Here is a 25,649-nt window from a genome sequence, read left to right as displayed (position 1 = left end):
TCTGCAGCTGTCTCTCTGCCACCCGCTCAATCATCTTGCCCAGAAACGGAAGGTTCGAAACCAGGCAGTAACTGACCAGGTCGGCAGGATCCAATGATGGTTTCTTTAAGAGAGGTCTCACCACTGCCTCCTTCAATGCCCCGGGAAAACTCCCACAGCTCAAGGACAAGTTGATAATGGCCTCCAAGGAATCCCATAGTCCAGCACTACTGGCTTTCACCAGCCACGACAGACACAGGTCCAGGAGGCAAGTGGTGGGTCTCACTATCTGCAGAATCCTGTTCATCTCCTCCCCTGAGAGGGGGCTAAAATGATCGAATATCTGTCCAGAAGACAGCCAAGAGGCCTCTAGTTCACATACCATATCAACTGTGGCCAGTAAGTCGTGGCAGAAAGACAAGATTTTGTCAGCAAAAAAGCTCGCAAAAGCCTCACAGCTAATGTCCGAATTCAAGTTTTGATGGTCACCCTCCAACAGGGAGACCAATGAACATACCACATTAAACAATTTTGCTGGGTGTGAGCTAGCTGATGCAATGGAAGCTGCGTAAAATTCCTTTTTCACCGCTTTCACTGCCACATCATAAGATTTCATAAACAACCTATAGGATGTTCTTGCCTCTTCATCCCAAGATCGCCACCACACGTGCTCAAGCCGACTTAGCTCCCGTTTTTTCTGCCTCAGCTCCTCTGTATACCAAGGGGCTCAGCAATTACGGGGGTGAAGAGGGCAACAGGGTGCAATATCGTTGATGGCTTTGGAGAGCCGGCCTTGCCAGTCCTCCAGCAGCTCATCCAACAAACCACCGTGGAGCATCGGTTCCCACAGAGCATTCTGGAAACCAATCGGGTCCATAAGGCTCTGTGGGCGAGCGTAAACTAGCTTGCCGCCCTTGCAAGGGTCACAAATTTAGTCACAAATTCATATGATAATACAAAAAATGCTGAAGAGCAATATACCAGAAGTCTTTTTGCTGGGATTAATGGATAAACAGTTGGGAAATGGACCTTTGGACATTTACCATGAAGGATCCTTCTCTGAGGAAAGGAGGACATCTTGGGTGCTCCCAAAGCAGTTTCCAGTTTCTGGGTGGGATGTGGTCTTCGTCCAAGATCATGTGCTGCAGTACTTTTCTACTACAGTCAGTGTCCGCTGAATCATATAGATTTAATTTGTAGCATCTTACCAAGGTCAAGACTGACAACCTTGTTGCTGCTTTGCAGACTTCTTCTACAGAAGTGCTCCTGTGTAATGCTGCACTGGTTGTAGCACTCCTTAAAGAGTGAGCTGGTATTTCACAAGGAACCTCTATGAAGAGAGTTTTAGGAGTTTCAATAGTGTATGTTTTGTTATTGACACCTACAGGCATTTTCTTCCCAAAATTGAGGGGAGATGCATTTAAGAACAGTAAGTCTGACTTTCTGATTTGCACTGTTTGGAGCAGATAGGCCTTGAGCGTCTTTCTAACATCTAGGTTGTATCAGAGCCTCTCCCTAGTCTATTTAGGGTACAGGTAGAAATATGGTAGCCTTATCTCTTGCAACCTATGGAATTTGGAATACGCTTTTGGAAGACAGTACGAAGTATCACCTTACCATTGTGAAAGATACAGAGTTCCGGTCTGACTAATTCTTCTGGCAGATGCAAACAAAGGCCGTTTCCACATGTTGTTAAAGCAACGGGCTACTTACTCAATGCTGGCGGGTTTTGTTATAGATTCCAGATGCCTCTGATTTCAAAGCGGAAGCAGGAAGTTTGTCTTTCGTCTGATCAGTGTCTTTTCTGAGACCGGGATTTCCCGCTCTTTCCTGTGCCAAGTCAAGGACGCTGATCAGACGAAAGACAAACTGCCTGCTTCCGCTTTGAAATCGGAGGCATCTGGAATCTGTAAAAAAACCCACCAGCATTGAGTAAGGAGCCCGTTGCTTTAACAACATGTGGAAATGGCCATAATGAGGGAGATGGTCTTCATTCTCAGCCTTCTCAGGGGCTTAACCGGTTCAAATGGATGTTTGGTCAGGGCTGTGTAAAACATCCACTGAGTGAGGGCTTTCCAATAGGAGTTGTACATTCCGAGTATGAACTGTTTTCTGAATGCTAATAGAGTGTTGGCTACCTCTCAGGAATATCCCCATCTTAGGAAGGTGTTCCTTTCCATTTCCACACGGTTAAGCAGAGTAACTCTAAATGAGAGGGCCAAATTGGTCCCTGCTGTAACTTGACTGGAGAGGTCAGTAGGATGAGAGGTGGAGATATCACCATCTGTTGGAGAGTGGAAAGGCACGGTCTGTTACTGGTAAGGGTGGTAATACATAGAGGAGGCCTAATGGCCCAGCTTGTCAGAATTGCCAATTGATTTTTTTTCCACATAAAATCTTATGCATTGTTGATGGGCTGTCAGAATTGGTACATGGAGGTATGCTTCTGTGAGATCTGTAGATGTCATGTGTTCTTCTGATTGGTCACTGTGACTGAGCGCAGAGTCTCCATTTAGTCCCTATTCTTTTTAGGGACTGTGAAGAAGATTGAGTAGACCCCCCCCCATCCTCTTTCATTGTGGGGAACATTCTCCACTGCTTGAATGCCCAGAAGGTGTTGGATTACCTTTGGGGTTAAGATTTTGCATAGGGGAGAGATGACAAAAACTTTCTGGTGGGTAGCTTTCGAATTGTATGGAATAGCCTTGTGAGACTATTTCTAAGGTCTGCCTGCGTGTCAACCCAGGCTTTTTTTTTTTTTAAGAATTTTTATTGGATTAGAAACATATAATAACAATTATAATCACATTCTTTAATTTTTTCTAATTCTAACCCCCTCCCTTCCCCCCCCTTTTTATTGACTTCCAACAGTTTTCCAACCCCCTATCCACTTTCGCTCTACTCCTTCATATTTATTTTATTTGTTTATTATAATATACTTTCAGATTCTTCTAAGCACTATTTCCACTTCCTTTCACATATAAATTGTCATATAAATTGTCATATAAATAAAATCCTCTTAATCTATCTTCTTCATTAAAACTACTAATAATATTCATTTTGATAACCTGTGTTTTATCTTACTCCTTCTATTCTCTTCAATATGGGACAAACAATTTGCCCCCCTTTATACATCAATTCCAATACTTCTATACACATACTTATTATACACACTTATTGTCATTTGCTTAGGCTTCTGTTCTATATGTTGTTCTTTATCTATACATATACCATAAGTCTAACAATTAGACCTATCTTTGAATTTACGTATGTATGTATATATTCACTCTATGTTATACGGTTATCTTTCCAAAAAATATAGATTAGTTAATTTCTATCCCATTAATTCTCATAGTATCAACGCTATTGCTACTTAATATAATACTTAAAAATCATATAAAGTTGCTTAGAATTTTTCCATTAACTCTCCACCCCCTCGGTATAGTCACTTCTCTCCTCCTGTGTACCTCAATAATTTTCAAACTGCCACAGTTCTCCTCCCACCTCCCATTTTTTCACCAAATATTGTTTCAGCTTTCCCCAGTCCGTGTTAAACTGCCCTGGATCAAGGTCTCTCAGTTTTCTTGTCATTTTGTCCATCTCTGCCATGTACAGCAATTTGTAAATCCAGTCCTCAGTAGTTGGCACTTCTTGTACTTTCCACTTCTGCGCATACAAAAGTCTGGCTGCTGCTGTCATATAGAATATCAATGTCCTATGTTGTGCTGGGATGTCTTCCATTCCCCAAGTTCAGTAGCAGGAGTTCTGGGTTCTTGTTAACTTGAAATTGTAAAATCTCACTCATTACTCTTATTATTTCCCCCCAGTACTGCCTAGCTACCTCGCAAGTCCACCACATATGATACATTGATCCCTCATGTTTTTTACATTTCCAGCATTTATTAGACATATTCGAGTTCCCTAGCGCAATCTTCTTTGGCGTCAGATACCAACAGAAAATCATTTTGTAAATATTCTCTTTAATATTGGTACATGTCGTGATTTTCAATGTATGTTTCCACAAGTATTCCCACGCCTCCATTGTTATTTCTTTGTTAAAGTTTATAGCCCACTTCACCATTTGCACTTTGACTGTCTCATCTTCAGTATACCATTTTAACAACACTTTGTAGACCTTAGAAATTTCCTTTTGGTCTTCTTGTAAAATTACTTTCTCTAATTCTGAGTCTTCCATCCTTATCCCTCCCTTCGCACAGTCTGAGTAATAAAGATCTCTAACTTGTCTATATTGAAACCAGTCGTAGTTTGGAGACATCTCTTGTTGCATTCTTATTCTTATTTTAAAGGATTCTATTTGCGTTATCTCCTTATACGTTAAACACTGTTGTTCATTATCGACCGTTCTTGTATCTATTACTTCATATGGAACCACCCAGGAGGGAATTCCTTCTTGTAGGTATTCTTTGTACTTCTTCCAAATTGTGAAGAGGCTTCTCCGAATATAGTGATGCAGGAACATAGAATCTGCTTTTACTTTATCATACCATAGGTATGCATGCCATCCAAATAATTTTTTGTATCCCTCTAAGGCCAGCAGTTTGCGATTTTTCAATGTGATCCAATCCTTCAACCATACCAGACAGATTGCATCATAATAAAGTCTCAAGTTGGGCAGTTGCATTCCCCCTCTTTCTTTTGCATCCTGTAACACTTTCATTTTCACTCGAGGCTTCCTGCCTGCCCACACAAACTCTGATATTTTCCTCTGCCATTTATCAAATTGCTTGGAGTCCCTAATGATTGGTATCGTCTGTAACAGAAACATAACTCTTGGTAACACGTTCATCTTGATTACTGCAATTCTTCCCAACCATGACAAGTTCAGCCTATTCCATTTGATCAAATCATGCTCTATTTGAGTCCATAATTTCTCATAGTTATTCTTAAATAGATCTATATTTTTTGTAGTCAATTCAATTCCCAAGTACTTCACCTTACTTGTTACCTCACAGTCTGTTATTTCCGTTAATAACTGTTGCTTTTGTTTAATCATATTCTTACATAAAATCTTTGATTTCTTTTTGTTTACATAGAAACCTGCCAAGTCTCCAAACTCTTTTATTTTTTCTATTACCTTCGGCATGTTTTCAATTGGATCTTCCACAATTAACATTATATCATCTGCAAACGCTCTGACCTTATAGGAAAAGTCTTTTATCTTTATACCACGGATTGCATTATCTTCTCTAATCTGCATCATCAAAATTTCAAGAACCAAAATAAACAACAATGGGGATAGCGGGCAACCTTGTCTTGTACCCTTTCCGATAATCAGTTTTTTAGTCAGCTCGTCATTCACCACAATTGCTGCACTCTGGTCTCTATAAATTTCTCTCACTGCTCTTATGAACCTTTCCCCCATTTGTAGCTGTTCCATGGTGGCAAACATAAAGTCCCAGTTCAAATTGTCAAATGCTTTTTCAGCGTCTACAAAAAAGAAACCAACCTCCTTATCACATCGCCTGTCATAGTATTCTATAGCGTTTATGACTGTCCTTAGGTTGTCTCTGATTTGTCTATTTGGTAAAAAGCCTGCTTGTTCTTCTCCAATAACTTCGGCTAGCCACCCCTTTATTCTCTCCGCCAAGATCTTTGCAAAAATCTTGTAGTCATTATTAAGTAAAGAGATAGGTCTGTAGTTTTTAACATTGGTCAAGTCCTGTCCTTCTTTGGGGATCAATGATATATTTGCTTCACTCCAGGTATTTGGGATCCTTTGGTCCCTCATAACACCATTGATCACCTCTTTTAAAAACGGTACCAGTTCATTGGCCATTGCCTTGTAAAACTTAGCTGTGAGTCCATCAGGCCCTGGCGCTTTTCCCAAGTTTGTTGACTGTATTGCCTTCCTTATCTCTTCTTCTGTTACTTCACTGTTTAGTTTAACTCTCCACTCCTCGGACATTACTGGCAGCTTCATTTTCTCCAGGTATGCGGCTATCGCATCTTTATTCACTTCTTTCTTATCATACAATTTAGCGTAAAATTTATAAAAGGCTCTGCTAATAGCGACCTGTTCCAGGTGTACTTTATTGTCATCACATATTTTATTTATTATCTTTTTCTCCTTTCTTTTCTTCAATTGCCATGCCAAAAATTTCCCAGGTTTGTTCGCCCCTTCAAACGACTTTTGATTCAGTCTTTTCAGATTCCATTCCAATTCTTTATTATTCATGGCCGTCAACTGCTCCTGAAGGATTTTAATGTCCTGATATATTTTCTTTTTCCCTGGTCTTTTCTTCAACTGGATTTCTTTGGCTTTTATTTTTTCCATAATCTCCTGTCTCTTCTCCTCTTTTTTCCTTCGGAGTCTTCCATTTAAGTCCATTAATACACCTCTGATTACTGCCTTGTACGTGTCCCATACCTTGTTGGTTGGTACTTCTTGATTCATGTTGTACTGTATGAAGAATTTAGTCTCCCTTCTCAACATTTCCATATTTTCTCCCTCTTGCAACAAATCCTCATTTATTCTCCATCCTTTTCTCTTAGTTCTTTTTCCAAATTTCCACATAATTGGGTTATGATCTGAGCCTACCATAGGCATTATTTCTACTTCCTTAGTCCAAAGTACTAAGTCCTTTGAGGCCCAGATCATATCAATACGCGATAAGGTAGAGTGTCTTGCAGAGAAAAAGGTATACTGTCTGATTGTGGGATTCTGCGTTCTCCACACATCTTCCAACGCTTCCTGTTGCATTAATCCAAAAAAAGTCTTTGGTAATAATCCTCTTTTCTTTTGTGTAGTGGCTGATTTCTTGTCTTGTTCCAAATTCGTAACTCCATTGAAGTCTCCTGCAAGTATTATCTGATCATATGAAAGTTCATCTAGTTGCTTCTTTAAATCCTCAAAAAAGCACTCTTTAGCTCCATTAGGCGCATATATTCCAATCACCAACACTTTCTTTAAGTTCCAAATGCATTCCAGCGTGTCAACCCAGGCTTGATGGTAAAGAGTAGTTGGCTCTCACAGGGACAGCTTGTGAGTCCTGTCTTAGAGATCTGGGTATTAAGGTTGGATCTCTTTCCATGTGTGGATCACACAAGATCTGTTTGATCTTGGGACAAGGTAAGCGTTATCCCCACAATACAGCTGGGGAGCTGGGACCGATAGGACTGGTTTACCCAAGGCCATGTGACAAGTTCATGGCAGCAGTGAGATTGGAACCCGCAGAGTACTGCATCACAGTTCAGTTACCTAACCACTATACTACAAGTGAGGTCTTGAAAGGACCCCCCTTATTAAAGGGCTGCCTAGATTAATCCCAGGATGGCCACTTGGAATCTTGTCTGGACCTTAGTAGAGAGTGTTGTATAAAAAGGCTGAGGGCCAATGGATCGCCTCAGACTGTTTGAGTGTTTTTGGCAACACATTCTTCTGTCCTAGGTCTCAACCCAGATCTTTCCCAGGGCATCCCCAAATAGCTTGTCTCTGTGAATCTGCTGGCCATGGTCTTAGCCAAGGGTGCTGACTTGTTACTGCTGTCGAGAGCATAATCCTGGAAGAAAAGGTAAATGTATCCAGGATGGTGTCTGTCTTGAAGGTATTGGCCTTTACATTTCTGTTTGCCCCTTTAATGGGGGCAGCTATTGTTGTACGGGAGGAGTTGGATCAGTTTTCAGATCCATACTCCTGACACTCTGGAGGCAACTGAGGCAATAGCTGTAGCCTTAATAGCCACGGCCACGGCCTCGTGAGCTCTTGTTAGCATGGCCTCTCTCCTCTTGTCTAAGTGGTCTTTGACTGATCCTTGCCCATCCTCTGACCAGAGCCAAGATGACTGAAGTATCGCCACTGGAGTTTCGATTGCAGGTATCTGCAACAACTCATAGCAAAGAAAGTTAGTGAGTATATGTTTTGGAGGGGGGAGGGGGGACCAAGTTTGGGGATTGTTAATTGGCTTATGGTTTAGACCACTCAGCCCAAATATTCTGGAAATGGGAGGACCTTTTCTGAGGAAACTTCACTAGGAAAAGACTCTTGTTTCCTTGGATCGGATTTGGTATTGCCAGTCTAAGGGTCCTAATCCCCCAAGGGTAATTTCTACAGCCCTAAATTTGAGAATGTCTTAGGTAGTAAATATCGGTAGACCTCTGCTCTGTGGAGATCCCTGCTCTGTGGGGATCCCTGACTGATAAACATTATAAACTGCCTTATTCTGACTCAGACCATTGGTCATTGCTATCTCCTCAGACTGGCAGCAGGTCTCCAGGGTCTCAGGAAGAGGTTCTTCCCATCATCTACCTGATCTTTTTAACTGGAGTTAATGGGGAACAAACCTGGGTCCTTTGCATACAAAGCAGAAACTCTTCCACAGAGCCACAGCCTTACTCATGGAGGAAGGAGGAGGAGGTAGACACCACACCACTATTAACAGAGGTTTCAGCCCGGCAGAGATTATATATTTCCTCCCTCCTGGTTAGTCTTAAGAAGTTAAAAGGTTCAAAGACACAGGCAAATTTGTGCCCTTTATACATTACCCATCTGACAGGGAAAGTCCTGATGTAAAGGCAGGGCTAGATCCAAAGGGGAAAAGCCTGCTGTAGAATCTCCAGCCAGGAGGTTGGCATGGGCACATTCACATGGCACCAGAGCTGAGGAGATATCCAGGGTGTCTGGATTATGTTTCTCCCGTGTCTCTCCCACCGGGAGGGCAAGCGCATCTTTGAGATTAAGTAGGAAATCACTCATCACGGTGATGTTTCCCGCCAAAATTGAGCTCTGCCAGGTGGCGCTGTTCTCAGCTGGCTGACTGAGGCATGTTGTTTTAACAAGCTCCCTCTGTGAAAGATGGGGCTGTTTAGAGGCCTGCATCTCTTCTGAGGCCATTTCCTCACTGGGGAACCAAGCAGCCTAAGAGGCATGCTGGTGCCTGCTGGGCTTTTTCCCACCGCTGGTAGGACGGCTCCGTGGGAACAGCCCATACTCTATTCCATGAAGCTTTCCTCAGAGTCCGATGACTCTCTAGAGACCATATTGTCCTCTTCTTTTCTTTCTTTGGCAAGAGGAGAAAAAGAAGAGGAAATGAGAGAAGGACTAAGGAGTAAGGTAAAGAATGGTTCGAGGAAGAAGAAAGGTAAATAAGAGAGAGAAAAAAGCCAGCAGAGCTAGTCTGCTGAAGAACTGCTCTCCCTGGAGGCAGGAACAGAACTGAAGAGAGGGCGTCACATACGCCAGACAGGAAGAGGAAGAAAATTAGTTCCTGCCTCCCTGATTGGATGGTGGGAATCACCCAAGATGTTCTCCACCTCAGAGGGAGAACAAACATGGTATCTTATTTCTATATATGACCATGGCAGCTAGGCTTTTATATGTGCAAAAATGGGAAGTACAGTATTGCCTTCAATTGAGGCCTGGATTGTGAAAATGATAGCGTTAGTGGAGATGGCTAAACTTACAGCTCTGATTTTTTTTCCTCACAAAAACTCCTGTGAGATAGAGAGTGTGACTGGCCCAAGGTCACCCAGCAAGCTTCCGTGACAGAGTGGGGAATCAAACCTGGGGTGCCCAGATCCTAGGCTATCACTGTCTTAAATTTACTCTTATATTTTGTGTATAATATACATGTATATGGTTAATTCTAACCAGCAAATAATGGTTCACATCATGCGTTTGTATGCTTCTGTTTTGCTCCTCAGCTGGAAAAATACAACTCAGGTTAAAAAGCCCCGCGAAGAGCTATAAAAATGTGTCGGTATAAAGATAAGCACTTTATTTAATATCCAATTAAATGTGGTCACAAGAGACATCACAGCTTATGAAACTTTATCAGAAAAAGATTAATCTATTTCGGGCTTAACCCAAAGTGTCATGAAAGGAACTCATGAATTTAGATAGGAATCCACTTATTATCAAAAGACATTTTCATATTGAATCAGAACAGTCTAAATTGCTGACTATATTTATACTTGGTTCAATCAAATTTTTATACTCTGCAGCTGCCATCAATTTTAGGACAATTATCACACAACGATTACGAACAAACTAAAATAATCTAATGTGGTCCTTCTTCCGGTTCCATAGTAACCATTTGAAAATGTATACAGCTAGCTTCTTGAGAAAGGTTTAGGAGAGTCTTACATGAAGACTTCACATTTAAAAGTGAGACTCACCCAGAGGCATAATGATATTTCAAAGTGCTTTAAAATTTATTGCCTGAAATTTAATTGCATTGTGTTTCAGACAACATATTACCCCAATTTATATTATGCAAACAAGACCATAGTCATTACCTTACAATAGCAAAGGAAACTGGGCATTTTGAAAAAATGTGTTTTCCTTCATATCTAGATGTAGGCTTGAAATACCAGGGAGATAGAATTTTATTTCCATGTAGCTCAGCCTGCCTAGTTCAAATATCAAAACATTTTCTTTTTCAACACAAGATTTATCATTACATATCAATGTTATTTTTCCATATTAAGCTGCCATTCCCTTTCAGTCTCTAAATACCAAATATCATTCTCTTATTCTGCTAGTCCGCAGAGTTGCCTTAATCATGCTCAGTGACAACAGGCAGCAGAGCATAGAGGTCTAAAAAGCCAGAATAGTGTAGTGCTTAGAGTGTTGGACTAGAACCTGAGATAGGGTTGCCAGGTCCCCTTACCTCAGCGGGAGGGGGGGGGATGTGGCACTTACCTGTTTGAAAATCTTCATACGCTCACACTCCTGGCAGGGCACGATGATGTCACTTCCTGGAGTGACATCATTGTGCTGGTCACGGGAATGCTCCCATACTTCATGCTGGGTCGATTCTTGAACAATTGGCCTGTTTGGGGCCCAGACTGGCTCCAAGCATTCCTGGCACGATAACATCACTCCTGTAAATGACATTATCATGCTCCACTAGGAGCACACCTGCTGTAGGCTTCCCCAGGAGGTATTTTGCCTCCTGAGCTCATTCCCCATGCCTTTCCCCCCACCCCCAGCCAGGTGAGTGGTGGTGGGAGGCGAAGGCTGGGAGTGGGGGATCCTCCACCCTCACCGGGGGACTGGCAGCCCAAACCTGGGAGACTTTGGTTTGAATCCCACTGTGCCTTGGAAGCTGGCTGGATGATTTGGGGCCAGTCACTCTCTCGGTCACACCTACCTCACAGGATTGTTGTGAAACAAAAATGGAGGAGGGGAGAACAATGTTGTAAGCTGCTTTAGATCCCCATTGAGAAGAAAAGCAGAGTAAAAAAAAAAGTATGAAGACAAGATCATAACCATTTGTCCTAAGAGAACCAAGTGAACTGTTCTTTACTTCCATTTAATATGGCATCCTAGGCAGGTGGATGGATATTGGCCATGGAGCACATGACTTCTACTCTCTCTGTCCTATTCCAACCAATATAATCCTTTAAACTGTGATTTTTAAGTATATTTCTCAGACTTATTCAGCATGGCTTAAATCATGCACATACACACTTAGGGTTCACATTGTCTTAAGTCCAACTTCCAACTTCTTCAAATTCAGACACGGTGAAAATGAGCATGCAAATATGCATCCGATTGCAAACAGTATACAGAAACTGCATTGCTTTCAACTGGAATACACATCTCAAAATCCCCACACGCACCCAAGTGCACATTCTACTGAAACAATGAAATCAGGTGACGTATACCCAAATACAATACTATCTGCACTGGCTTGCTTTCAATCCAAGTGAACATACAATGGAAAACAGAGAGCTATAATAAGTCATAAGCAATATTTATATCCAAGTGCAGGGTGAGATCTATTTTCATATATGGAGTGGGATCCTACCTTTTGTGAATACAGTAACTCATGGAACAGAATTCTTTGCCATCCCCCTTTCCTTCCGATGTTTCCTGGATCCTCCACCCCTTCGAAAAGTTTTTGCTGCAGCTTGGGGATCTTTCAGCATAGTATGCAATGAAATGATTAAGGGAGTTTGAGTCTCGAAAGGTTACACACTGGAAATCTTGTTGGTTTTTAAGATGCCATTTTAAGATGGAGCACAGCCTCCCACCTGCAACTTTGAAACTGATGGCATTTATATAGGGTTCAATTTTTGGTAGCACATCTCAGACTTTAGAGATTTATTGTTTTTAGCAAAAACTATTCAATCTCTTTTAAGCAACAATGGAAGCGTTTGTATGATGCAGCTGAAAATTACTGTGCTAATATATTAATATGCTGTTAGTCCAATGTAGCATTACAATGACTCACATCACACAGAAGAAAAATATCAACAAACTTAAAACTATAAATACAGTTTCCACTCAGAAAGGCAAACAAGTGGGAAATGACATGGGAGTCATTAATAGTAAACATATCCCGGATTCGGTTTCGTTTTCTCAGCCATGCCGGACGCTCCTCTCGGCTGGTCCGGGAGGAAACGACCGGGCACCCTGACCGGGCGGCTGATCCGTAAGGATTAGCCCCCAGGACTCCCAGGGAGGGAGCCAGGGTCCGGGACGCGGCGGGAAGAACTCCCCGAAATCAATGCGGGGGGGGAATTGCCCGTTTGTCCCTATGGAGGCCGGCAGATGTGCGCGGCGCCTCGAGTGCCGCCGGGCAACGAGAAACGGCAAGTAAAAGAAACAGGCGGAAGCCTGTAAACAAGCGAATCCCTTCTGTTCTACAAGCGTTTGTGAAGGAGAGGTTGATCTGAAGAAGACTCGCTCTTCCCCTTCGTGGAGTTCCAGAATTTTGTTGGCACCCCCCCCCAAAATGGCAGCAAAGAAGCAAAGTCCCGCTCTCGGTAAGTCAATCTCGGCCACCTTGCAGAAAGGGGAGTCGCTCGAAGAGTTGGTGCGCAGGGCGGTGGTGGAAGCCATAAAACCCTTTGTTGACAAGCTGAACGAAACTGATCAAAGGGTGGGCTTAATTGAAAGCGAGGTGAAAACCATTAAGGCAGCAGCGGGGGGGGCAGAAAAGTCTGCTCTGGAAAGTGCGTCACTTGTGAAGGCTACAAAAAAGGAGCTGAAGTTGGTGGAGAACCAACTGATCGGGCTACAGGTGGAACGAACGCAGACAATTTTGCGTCTCCAAAACGTGAAAGAGGAGGAAAATGAGGATCTGTGGGATTTGGTCTCGGAACTACTGGCGACACCCGCGAGGACGACTAAAGAAGAGGTTAAAAGCGCCATTTTGGAGGTCCGTCGGGCTTCTTCAAAATATGCAACAAAGCGACAGTTGCCTCGTGAGATCATTATTGACTTTTCAACTAAAAAGATTCGGGACACCATCCTATATAACTCATACAATGCGGATTTGGACTTTATGGGTTTGAAAGTCAAGATTTTGAAGGACGTTCCATTTCTAGTCCGGAAACGGCGTTTTAAATATAAAAAGTTTGCAGCTCTTCTGAGGGACCATGGAATAAAGTACAAATGGTTATTCCCGGAAGGAATATGGTTCAGATATAAAGATCAGGCCTATAAGATATTATCAGAAGATCAACTAAAGGATTTTGAGAATAAAAACCCAGAACTCTGCTGCACCAAGAACGAAGAAAAGGAGGAGCCGGAGGGGGGGGGGGAGGAGGAGAGCATCGCAACAGCAGTTGCACAGAGAGAATTGCGTCCGGGACCTAGAAGGGGGAGGAAAGTTTAATCAGAATTTGAAATGTTTATTTTCTGTATGATTAACCACTCCATCATTATTCTATGGAGCTATTTTTGTATTATGACAGTATGAAGGGAAACATTGAAGTGTAGTGTTTAGTGTTTGTAGTTCATTCCCCCCCCCCTTTTTCTTTTTCCACCCCCCTTTGTCCTTTCCCTTTCCTTGTGATAGTCTGGTGTAGTGTTTTGTAGTTATGAAAAATAAAAAAAAAATTTAAAAAACAAAAATAGTAAACATATCCCCTGAGGACCTGTTAGTGATTGATTTTTCAAGACTACATTGCTAAAGTAAATAGATTGTGCAGAAAACTAGAGTAGGTACAAGAGCAATCACAAATCATTCTCTACACAGTCTTATAGGATGTGGCTAATACAGTTTCTTAAAGGAAAGAGGGTGGAATGCAACTTTAATGAACTCAGCAGCCCTAACCTAATCCTGAGAAATCTTGGAGTTTGGTTCAGACATAACATGAAAGCATGGTTTGTTTTAACTGTGGTTAGTTAGTGCAACCAGGATTGGGCCCACAGATAGTTTGCTGGATCCAATCAAAGATTTCTGGGGAGAGAGCAATTTTTGCTGATTCCCCCATCATGCTAAAGCTATCCATTATGTCCTTACCGCTATCTCTGCCTCTCTAGATCACCAACTCATTTGCCATTGGCCACCAGCAATGTGAAGGCAAGGAAGTTTCTCTTGGGAGGCATTAGCCTAGGGCTGCCAGCCTCCAGGTGGAGATCTCCTGGAATTACAACTGATCTCCAGGCAACAGAGACCAGTTCCCCTGGAGAAAATGGCTGCTAAGAAGGGTGAACTCTATGGCATTATATCCTATTGAGGGCCCTCCCCTCCCCAATCCCTGCCTTTTCCAGGCTCCACCTCTCAAATCTCCAGGAATTTCCCAACCTGGACCTGGCAACCCTACATCAGCCAGCCACTCTCAGAGTAAGAATCAGCTGCCAAGGCTTATCCCATCCCATGTCCCACAGCCGCCTGCTCAGAAGCTGGTGGCAGAAGCTGCCAGGCTTAATGTTAACTCTTTCCTTACCAAAATGGAAGAAAACAACCTCCTACTGCTGATTTCTATGCACCACCCCCACACAAATTCAAGCAAATATATCCACCCAAGCATCCTATCTCTGCTTCATGCTACACATGATGCTTGTGGCAGATAGTATCTCCCTCCCTCACATCTTTTCACTCATATGTCCTGGTGGGTTTTTGATGCTGTGCAAAAAATTCCTGTTGAGCTTCTTCCATCCAGAATCCAAAACCCCAAGAAAGCCTCTGAAAAAGCCAACATGCCCACACCATTTTCAATACATGGGTAAACCGTACTGAAGAGGAAATGAAAATACCAACCAGTTAACTGCTGTGGATGCTAACTTAGATAAGCTGGATATAAAAAGGAAGGTGAACTTTGCTTTGGGAAATATTGAGGCAGGGAGTTTGTTTTCCCTCTATCCAGCCCCTGTCCCATTGTCTCAGTGCAGTAAACATGTAGTAAAAGTCCATTGTTTAAGTGTAGTAAACATGAAAAAAATATGTTTGTGTAAATCATTTCATTGCTATCAAGATAGCTAAGGCACTACTGGCATTCTCCCCCCTCCCCCGCTTTGTTGAAAAGAGTTTGCCACATTAACATGTCTTTAAGAGAGAGGAGGTACAGTGGAACTGAGGGGTCTTCTGCAAGGCAGATTCTGAATGGAAGGCAGGGATAGTCCTGGTGCTAGTGAGTGACAGCTGACAGGCAGTAAGCGCAGCTTTGTTTCTGAGCCAGTCTTGCCTGGCAACTCTATAGGCGGGGAATAATCAGAGCATTGGCAAAAAACAACCAAGATTCAGCCACAATATTACATTTGTACATAACACAAAGCCATACTGAAGACTAAACCAGCCTCACATCCTGGCTTCAGAATATGGTTCGAGATACCCAAACTAACCACAGTTAGTGTGGTGTTATGAATCTATGGTTAGTTTAATTAGACCATAGCTTTTGGATACATCTGAACTAACCCTAAGAGTAGCTAAAAATGCTGCACTTTAAGTTGCCCCCACCTCACCTCACTTTATACGAACTTAGTATAACATAAGAGGAGTTCTGCTGCAGTAATGCCAAGCTTTCTCCTTTGCTTCACTGCCTCAGGGAGTTGCCTGTTATCTCCTTTGTAAAGTAACTGTTGCAACATATCTGAGAAATCTCTGGTTAGTATATTTATAGTCTGTCCAAAAAACTGAGCTAGAGCAGTAAGTTACGTCCATGGGCACACTATAATTTCTAATGTACATGTGCCATAAAATTATCAGTCTAGATTTATACACTCAGGGTCACACAGTGAACTGGTTTCTGAACAGCTTCCTAATTGAGAGAGACAAAAAGTAATCAAGAACCCAGGAAAGGTCAGTGGTTTTATATGATACTCTAAAGATATGTCTTGACATTAACAGGTTCATATAATATGTTATTTCAAATACATGTCTAGATTCAGCAGCCATGTTCTGCTACTTTTCCTATAGCAAATGATCTTCAAAATAAAAAATGGCAAACAGTTGAAGGAGGAGCAAATGTATTGTGTATGTTCCAGTAATCACTTGAAGAGGGTAGAGAATTTGATCACCTGGCTGGTGGAGGGGGGAGGCATGGGAACAGATCAGAAACCCTCTGGAGCAATTCCTGCATGCTCCGGAACACTTCCATGTCATGTTGGGAATGACATAATTCCTGGCGAGATATGAAGTATGGAGTCATACCAGGGCCTGATTTGGTAAAAATTAATCCCTAATGCTATATTGGGGGCAGATTTTTACCAAATCAGCCCCTGGTGCAACCCCTCGCTTCTGCATCACATCTCCTGTTTTGAACCCCAGGGGACCTGGCGACTCTGTTGCAAATTGTTTGCTGTACGATTTTGTGCAGAATAAAAAAATAGTCTCATGAATTTGTTATCATTTGAGTAATGTGGCTGAAAACAGAGGGCAGTACTCACAAATGTCCACCTGAACGATCCTTTACAACACTTTCAGTGCCATCCTAAGCAGAGTTACAACCCTTCTAAACTCACTGACTTTAACAAACTGCACTGCAAGAAACCCAAGCCATTTTCATGAAGTAATCAGATCATATATATTTTGGAGTGCTAAAACCAGCTTTGAAATGAAGCATCTTAATATGTTCAACATGAAACATGAAAAGTTGAAACAACTTGATTAAGCAGAAAAGATTGCTCCCATTGCCGTAATAGTATTTTGAAGCATAATGAGACATCTTCCACTGGAAAGCCGTGCAGTTCCAAGCAGAAAGAACCACCTAGAACCTTACAGGGTTCTGGACTAAGTTGTCTGACATGTGTAATGTTCACATGTGTAGCCTATGCACATATTGAAAGCTGAATGGCAAGCAAGGGAAGAGAGCACTGGCTAAGTGCACGAGACAGTACTGAAGTATCCACGGTCAAATGACAGTTCTCCCTTTGACCTGCTTCTCCTTCTGTCTCATTTCTTGCTGTAACTTATGAAGGTTTGGTGTAAAAAGCCCATTTTGGCTGCTGCTGCTATTTAAGGTGTGGTCAGTGGTGAAAGACAACTACCATCCATTGTATAATCTAGAATGTGATTACCACATTCTTAATATGTTATTTAGATTTGTCTTGATGAAGTTTCAATATGGTGTTCTTACCAATGAAACATAAAATTAGGAAAGTGCAAAAAAACCCCAAAACCCACCACAACCATCACCTTCAACTTTAATAATGTTGGTGAACAATTCACTTATGTTAGGATAGATTTCCTTGGTATTTAATGCCTAGGATACACTTCAGTAATAGTGATCATAGTTGTGTATGAGACTCCTCTGTAAACTGCATTCAAGACGTGTCACACCCAAACAACAAAATAATCAACAGTAAACTAGTTTTTAAAATCAACATTCTGAAATACTGGAATGTAGAACAAGAGAATCCAAGTATCCTGATTTGACTCATACCTATATTAGGACTATAATAAGAATCCATTTAGATCACAATTGCTAATACCCTTCTTCATAGGAGTTGCCAGAAAGCAAGACTGTAACACTTCCCCAAAGCCAACAAATGTGCAATAAAGGCTTCAGTTTACTGTTAAGTGGAATGGGCCAAGAACACTGGCATGAATTTTTCACTAAGGGAAGGTATCATTTATATCAGCAGAACCTGAGCAAGGACTGAATGCACCCACACAATACCAGGATTTCTACCCACTCTGCTGACTCCCCAAAATAAAAGTCTTAAATAAAAGGGAAGTCAGGTTCATAAAAATGAATGTCCATTCTTAAATTTGGGTACTAGCTTTTTCACTCAGTCTAGGCGGAAACCAGAAGCAGGCATTAATGAAAATATGTGCACCTAGAGCAAATAATTTTTGAAGAGCCATACTGGGAACAAGTGTCTCTCTGTAGCCTATTTATGCTATAAAATTTTTATCGTCTGTGCACCAGACCTTTATTATAATAATGTAATTCATAAGCAGGTTTCAGTAAAATTCTAAACGCGAAACAGAAGTACTTGAGAGGAGAGGCTATCATTTACACCGAGAAGGAGGATGATTTCTGAAAGGTCCAGGAGGTCGGATATGTATCCTGATTAACACTGATGAAAATGACACCTAAAAATTAAATCCTAAATGAACACTTGATTCTCTTAAACATAAGGTATAGCCAGGATAGCCTCATTAAAACAAATTTTGAAGATTATTTTAAGATTCACTTTGTGTCATGATATAGAGAGCTGTCCTGATTATCAGTATTAAATGCGGAATGGAACTATACTGGAAATCAACCTTTCCTGCATATTTAAAAGTAATGGCCTATAATTTGTGTTCAAGAGCTATTGCCAGTGAGTCATATGTACTGAATCCAAATTGATGGCCTCTACATAGGAAAGCCTCTAGGGATACTCTGAAGAGGAGCTTGTATCACACAGAGACAACAGCTAATATGTCAGGTAATCCTCCTGTCTTTTTTCATTTTTAAGGAGAGATCTGATATTATCTGACTTTTAAAATATGTATCAGTATATCTAATTCTCAACAAGACCTAAGACCCACTCATCTACAGATTCCTAAATCCAGAGCTGCTGGTAGTTATCAACCTTCAGCTGGGGCTTGGAGATCTATTTCCAGTTTCCCTGCAGAAAATGGCTGCTTTGGAGAATGGACTCTATGGCATCTCTCTGCTGAGGTCCCTATCTTCCAAAGTCCCACCCTCCCCAGGCTCCCCACCACCACAAAGCTCCAGGAATTTCTTAACCCAGACGTGAGAACCATAAGTGGAGGCCATAAACAGAAGACCAATCTTTCAGAGAAAAGCCCCAGAGTATAGAAACATCTTTTAAAAAAAAAACATTGGGGAGGTTAACACTCTCCAAAATGATCAAAGCAGAGCCTGTAGCTTTAGGAAACAAATACTATCAGTAGCTGTTGCTAGGCAACCATAACAGTATTGCTGGCCTTCAAGCCTTGGCTTCTGTCAGTAAAAAGCATGGAGAGGGGGGAGGGCCCTTTTTAGGGATCTTTTGGCCTTTGAGGGAGGATTCAGCAGGGCCAGGCCTGGTTTCCATACAACTTGCATGACTCACTCAGCCTCACTTCAACAGCAGCCACCTGGTGGAATCCAGTGTGTTCTAGAGGTTAGATTTTCACAGTAGGATTTGGGACACCCAATTTGAATCCCCCCTCTCCATGTAAGCTCACTAGGTGACTTCGGGACAATCACTCTCTCTCAGCCTAACCTGCCTCACAGGGCTGTTTTAAGGATAAAGAGGAGGGACGGGAGAATGATATAAGCTGATTTGAGTCATCATTGTGGGAAAAGGTACAGTATAAAAGATTAAATAAATAATATAGCTGAATAGGGGGGCAAATAAAAGAGGACAGAAGGAAGCAAGGAAACAGGAAAGAATATGGAGCTGCCAGGCGAGGAAAAGAGGAAATAGAGTAGGGAAGGGACAGAGGGGAAAGTGAGGTCACTCCCACAAGTTCTTGCAAGTGGCAGCCATTGGGCCAGGCTTTTTCCAGGGAGAGATGGTCAAAGAGAGGGAAGGAGGGAAATCTGAAGACAGGGGGCAGATAAAGGTAAGTTGGCTGGTAGGTAGGAAGGAGAGAAGGAAACAGGAAAGAGAGAGGAAATTATAGAGCCTTTAAGGAAGGGAAAGGGGAAGTAGTGAGGGAGGGGGAAATGAGATGTCCCTCACAAGTCCTTGCAGGTCCCCCACTTGTATATATCTACTTTTACAATTGTGTAAACCTTCACACTTGTAAAAAGCAGGATTAGCTATTATCTATTTAAGAAGTTTGAGAAATAACAACAACAACAATATTCTATTTATATACCGCCGTTCAGGACAGCTATATACTGCCCTTCAGGACAACTTAATGCCCACTCAGGGCGGTTTACAAAGTGTGTTATTGTTATCCTCATGACAATCACCCTGTGAGGTGGGTGACTGAGAGAGCTCTGGAAGACGTATGACTGACCCAAGGTCACCCAGCTGGCTTCAAGGGAGAATGGAGAATCAAACACAATTCTCCAGATTAGAGTCCCACCGCTCTTAACCATGACACCGAACTGGCACCATGGTGGGTGCTTTATAGATTCCAAAATTCTGGCTTACCTTCCCCCCCCCACCTTAAATATGTAAAAATGAACAAAATTGTGCATACTATCTTGTTGTTGTTACTATTATGGTACATACTATTTTGTTGTTGTTACTAATATGGTGTCATTTTTATGGTAAAGTAGCTGATCCCAATTTATTGAATGATTAGCAGAAGTGGATAATTAACTCTTATGTTAGCAGTCAGATCTGCCCTCACATTAATATAATATGGTAATATCATAAGCCCCTCTCCTCATGTGTTTTAAACATGGAAACGCTGCCTACCAAGGCAGGAAATGGCTCCCAGCTTCCAGCTTCCAGCTTCCAGCTGGAAAATAACTGGCACAAGTCACAAAGTGAGACTGGCTTTTGGCCCTACATCCCCAGAGATGTGCAAAGATCACATCGGACAATACGGAATTTCAGGAGTTCCAGAGTTAATCCCCTCAACACACCTTGCCAATCTTCTCCTTATCCAGGTGAATCCTCACAATTAAAATTCAGGCTTGGGTCTGAGAATCTGGGACTGAATCACCAGTTGTGACACATGCATTATCCAACAGTTGCCAACAACTATATATACACAATGGGCTTATACTTGGAGTAACTCTGCATAGGATTGCACTATCTTCCACAAAAACCATTATCACTCCTTTAGGTCCTTAAAATACCACCATTCACTGATTACCATTTCAGGTGACTAAATAATAAGTCTAACCAACCCTCTACACTTCAAGTACAATAAATTTCAATTTTCCTTGAATTTAGTAATTAAGTCATTTTTTTTAAAACTCACATAATTGTATCACTAAAAGAGAACTGACTAAGGGTGGGGGCAATGTTTTCATAGAATTGATTTTTTTCACAACAACTGAGAAGGGGCACAAGAGGTAATTGCACACCTGAAGGATTCTTGAAGCAGAAAAACTCTTATAACACTGTATGTTTACTGCTTTCATAAGTGATTAAATATTAGTATTCCAAGAACTTGTCAAAATTAAGCAGCACTTACCTCTCCTTGCTTGGGAATACTGAACTTTGTTACTTTTGACTTGGTTCTAGCTGAATCTGTTTTAGCAGAAGGCATCCCCCTATAAGAAGTGCAGAGTGTGCTAGTTTCAGCTGGCACCTTCAGTTTTGGAGATTCTTCAGGAGCCTGATCTTGACCATCCATTGGCCTTACATAAGCTGTTGGTTTCTGCTGAACTACAATGGGCTTTGAAGTAAGTGCAGGAGGAAAATTCTGCACACAATGTCCACTGCTATGCATAGTTGGCCTTTCTTGAGCCTGAACTCCAGCTTCTGTACCACAACTCAGTTTGGGTTGCTGTTGTGTTCTGATGCTATCTCCAAGTAAAGATGGCAAAAGACCTTGAGCACTACTTGATGAAGATGGTGAAGAGGGACTGGATACGTATAGCTTAATCTTTTCTAAATTATTTTTTTGGTTAGCTGTTTTGAAGTCATTGTTGTGGGAATCTGTCAATCCATGCCCAGGTTTGTTCCCCCGTTGTTGGCTTTCTAACGTGTGTCCAGATTTCTGCCAACCTATTGTGGTGGTCTTACTCAATTGCCCAGGAAGCCCCGCCGATAGGGAAGATGGTAAATTGCAAATGGAAGCCTGAGCATCAGCAATAAAGTGTTCATCAGCTTTGTTCACAGATGTTTGAGAGACACAGGGCTTTGGAACTCCAACAAGGTGGCTTTGATTGGATCGGTCAGTCAACAGCTCTTTCATCTCATCATAGTTGCCTAGAGTACTCTGGATACGACTGGAAAGTTCATCCCCCTTGTTAGTCTGTAAAGCAATTATTTTTTTAGACATTTTAAAAAAGAAAACTGGGATAGACTCATTAGAACCACTCTAGCAATTTCACAAGATTTCTCAAAATCCCAACAATTAAGATTATATCAGGAATATAAGATTCCAAGCACTTTCTTCTTTTGGACATTTTCATGAAAAGGTATAATCAAAACTTGTAGAACAGTTTATCCCATTGCAAACCAAGAATAAACATTTGCCCCATAAAAGGTATTTCTTTATCCATCCTACCATTTTCAGGGGAAAACATGGCAGTAACACTTGCATCAAACCATTTGTAGGAATGGTGGGGAAGACGTCTACCTTGTATGGTTCACTGAAGAGGGAATAACTGCTGTTAAATATGCTATCTTCATGCTGGCTCTCCTGATTTCTCCGCTCCCATTCTTTCCTCCGTAGCATATTCCTATCAGGGTCGTAGACACTATAGTAAAAGAAGGAAGGGGGGGTGTTGATAACAATGTGGAAAATTACAATTAGCAGACAGATGGCAAAGATAACAAGAAAATGAAACAGATTAGTGCCAGTCCAAAATGGCAAAGATGCTGGATTCCCTAGGTACATCTGTGCCACCTTCTCTCTCTCTCTCTCTCTCTCTCTCTCTCTCACATGCTCAAACACACACACAAAATAATTACATTCTGAAGAAAGGAGAGTTCTTATAGCAGGCTGTAGTTTACTTGCATGAACAAGTCTTGGAGTGAAACGAGATAGAGGAATTATCTAAACATCTTTGACTCAAAAAAGACTGACTACAGTAATTAAAGCTACATGTAAATAGAAACTATGAACACATTTCCTCTTATGACAGTTCCTTAGAGTGTTATATGAGAATGCCGATTTAAAAAATAACTAGTTGGGTTCTGTAGCACTTTTTTCATTAACAAGCTCCCTAAGGGGCTGTTAAAACTCCACGCTGTAGAGGTTTTTGCATTATTACACCTTCTTCTTATCTCTGCTAATCAGCTACAGTCATGAAGCTCCCACTGAAACACTTCTTCTCTGGCTCATACAAAACCACCACAAGTTCAGAGAATAAATAACACTGCCATCCTAAGTAAAATTTATCCCACTAAAGTCAATAGACTTAGAAGAATGTAAACTGCTTAGAATGGCACTGTAAGTATACCAGAAATGAGACAGAGATGGTAAAAGAATACCTACAGAAATATCTCTTTATTGGCAAAAAGTCAACAAATACCACACAGTTAAGGACTAAGTTTATTTCGGAGACAGGGTTGCCATATCCTAGTTCTCCAAATATGGGCATCCAGATATGCATATTAAGCAGATCAGTCAGGTATTTCCTACCAAGTGCTTTGTGCTTGTTGTGGCTATTGGTCATGTCACAAAAGAGTGACCTCTCAAAGTTTCTGTGTGTTTTTACTTTGTCCTTAGAGGCTGGGAATTGAGTAAAGCAGGTTTATAACAGTTTGCCATATGTCATCCTGACCTTGCCTCTGCTGCTCCAACAATACATGGCTCCTCAATGATATATAAACAGAAAATCCAACTATGTGTCTAAGTTCTTTGTTTGGAGTAATATCATTCAGCAGAAATAATGGGTTGGATCCAGCCTGCTTTTCTGCTGTGGAAAAAGAGAGAAGAGGCCTATCCCCTTTGATCACCAAAAAAGCTTTGTGGGGCATCATGGGACAAAAGCCATGGGCTGCATGAAGAGGAAAATTAGGTGAGATTGAGTAAAAAAGCTAGCTGGATCCAGCTCAGAGCTGGGGGGTTCGACTGGCACATGAAGAGACATGCTCAATAGACTGATTCTTTGCAAGAAGTTGCAGCTAACTCATACTGGCTGAGTTCATCAAGATTACTGAAGATTCACCTTCTTTTCTAGGCCAGATTTATGAACTGATCATATCCTACTGTACAGAGCTGGGATTCCCAACTTTCCTTTTGAGGGTTTTCTATGACATTAAATGTAGCAGAGGATCTGCCACAGAAAGGATGTCCTTACCTAATAAGGACTTACCTAATATGTTTATGCATATCAAGCAATTGTTCAAGGCACATCTGTAGAAGGAGATTTCTATCAGATGTATTAAAATCTAAGAACAAATGCTGATTTATTTCTGAAGGTGAGAAAGATCAGTAGAGAAACTGAAGCAGGATGATCTGTAGAACCACATCAAACTCACCACTTAGTTGGGAATCAACTAAGAATTTGGCCATGTTTGTAGACCCAGAAACCAGAAAAACAAGGCGACAAGAAAGGAACCCAGGACAATACACAAGACCATTCCTATGGTATCCTAAGTATAGCAACACATTTCTGGAATAAGCAGACCCAGAGCTGGGGCTGCCAGCTTTTTGCTAGCATGGGTCCAAAGCATGGAGTGTAGAGAACTCAATTATTTCATATAAGGATTATGGCACCATCATGAAGAAATAAAGCCTTTTTTGTTCAATGAAAATGTTTGTACACCTAATCCACTATCAGACTCTCTCTCTGAGAAATGATGGCCCACAGACTTACCTGAACAGCCAGGTTACAGCCCATGGGATGGCGAAGGGGTGTATGGCATGGCTGCTGCCATTTTCATGCTCTCCCAACAGCCCCTGCTAGGAGGCCCATGCCTCCAGGTTCAAATTTCCCAGCTGGCTAACTAGGGCTGGCTGGCCAGGTGGCTTGGAGGCGGGGCTGGCTGATGTACCTAGGATGCAATGTTCCCTCTCAGGTCCAACATTAGGGTTCTTAAAGAGGGGCTGGCCCCACCCCTCATCACTCTGCTCGCTGCTGACAAACCCACCCGGCGCTTCCTCAGTTCGCAGTAGCGCTGCCTCACCCTGTTCTTTAGGGGGGGTTGTTTGAATGCTGGGTTTACTGTCTGTAATTTCTTTTCCTTGTCACAACTTTGGGATGACAGTTTGGGCCTTGGCCTTGGATCCTTTTGGGGTGAGACAGGGCCTGCAAACCCAGTCTCCCCAGAAAGGGGATGACCTTAAGGCATCCTGGAAGTGAGGCATGACATGTGCATGTCAGCTTGGAGGCTATTGGGGCATCCTCACTCCCAGGTGGTAGGGGATCCATACAGAGGTATCCCAATACCTGCCACACTGTGGTTCCTCAACAAACACAAAAATGCAAAAAAACCGTGAAGGAAATAGGCAATTAAATACAATGTGAAAACTCTTACAAAGTTAAATTGCACAATGGCATTTATAAAATGGCACAATGGCATTTTATAAAATGGCATTTTATAAAATGCCATTGTGCAATTTAACTTTGTAAGAGTTTTCACATTGTATTTAATTGCCTATTTCCTTCACGTTTTTTTTTGCATTTTTGTGTTTGTTCACACTGTGGTTCCTCAGCAGGGGGTCTGAAGGGGCATGGTGGTTCATTGGCTGGCAGGTAGGTCAGCCGATGCTTGGATCCAACCCCTATGCGTCACCAATAGAGATAGGCATGAACCGGAAAAATAACTGAACCATGTGGTTTGTGGTTTGTCGCATTTCATGAACCACGAACTTTCACGAACCTACCCTGGTTCGCAAACCGGTTTGTTTGATTTGTAAAAACATCACATCCAGGTCAACAAATCATCACTTCTGGGTCAGCAGAAGATCACTTCCGGGCCAGCAGAAGGCCACTTCTGGGCCAACAGA

General features: G+C 41.9%; 1 protein-coding gene across 1 annotated transcript in view; it reads right to left on the bottom strand.

The window, feature by feature from the left end:
- The window catches only part of AFF3 (ALF transcription elongation factor 3), a 357,914-nt gene that overhangs the window by 320,540 nt on the left and 11,725 nt on the right, over positions 1-25,649 (bottom strand). The window contains exons 2-4 of the mRNA XM_054974372.1: positions 24,013-24,112; positions 22,329-22,449; positions 21,216-22,001 (exon numbers count right to left, since the gene is read on the bottom strand). Of these exons, the coding sequence (XP_054830347.1) occupies positions 21,216-22,001; positions 22,329-22,449; positions 24,013-24,112 (1,007 nt within the window). The remainder of the gene's footprint in view (positions 1-21,215; positions 22,002-22,328; positions 22,450-24,012; positions 24,113-25,649) is intronic.

This window comes from Eublepharis macularius, chromosome 3 (assembly GCF_028583425.1).
Source record: "Eublepharis macularius isolate TG4126 chromosome 3, MPM_Emac_v1.0, whole genome shotgun sequence".
NCBI lineage: Eukaryota > Metazoa > Chordata > Lepidosauria > Squamata > Eublepharidae > Eublepharis > Eublepharis macularius.
This window is presented reverse-complemented; position numbering and strand designations above follow the sequence as displayed.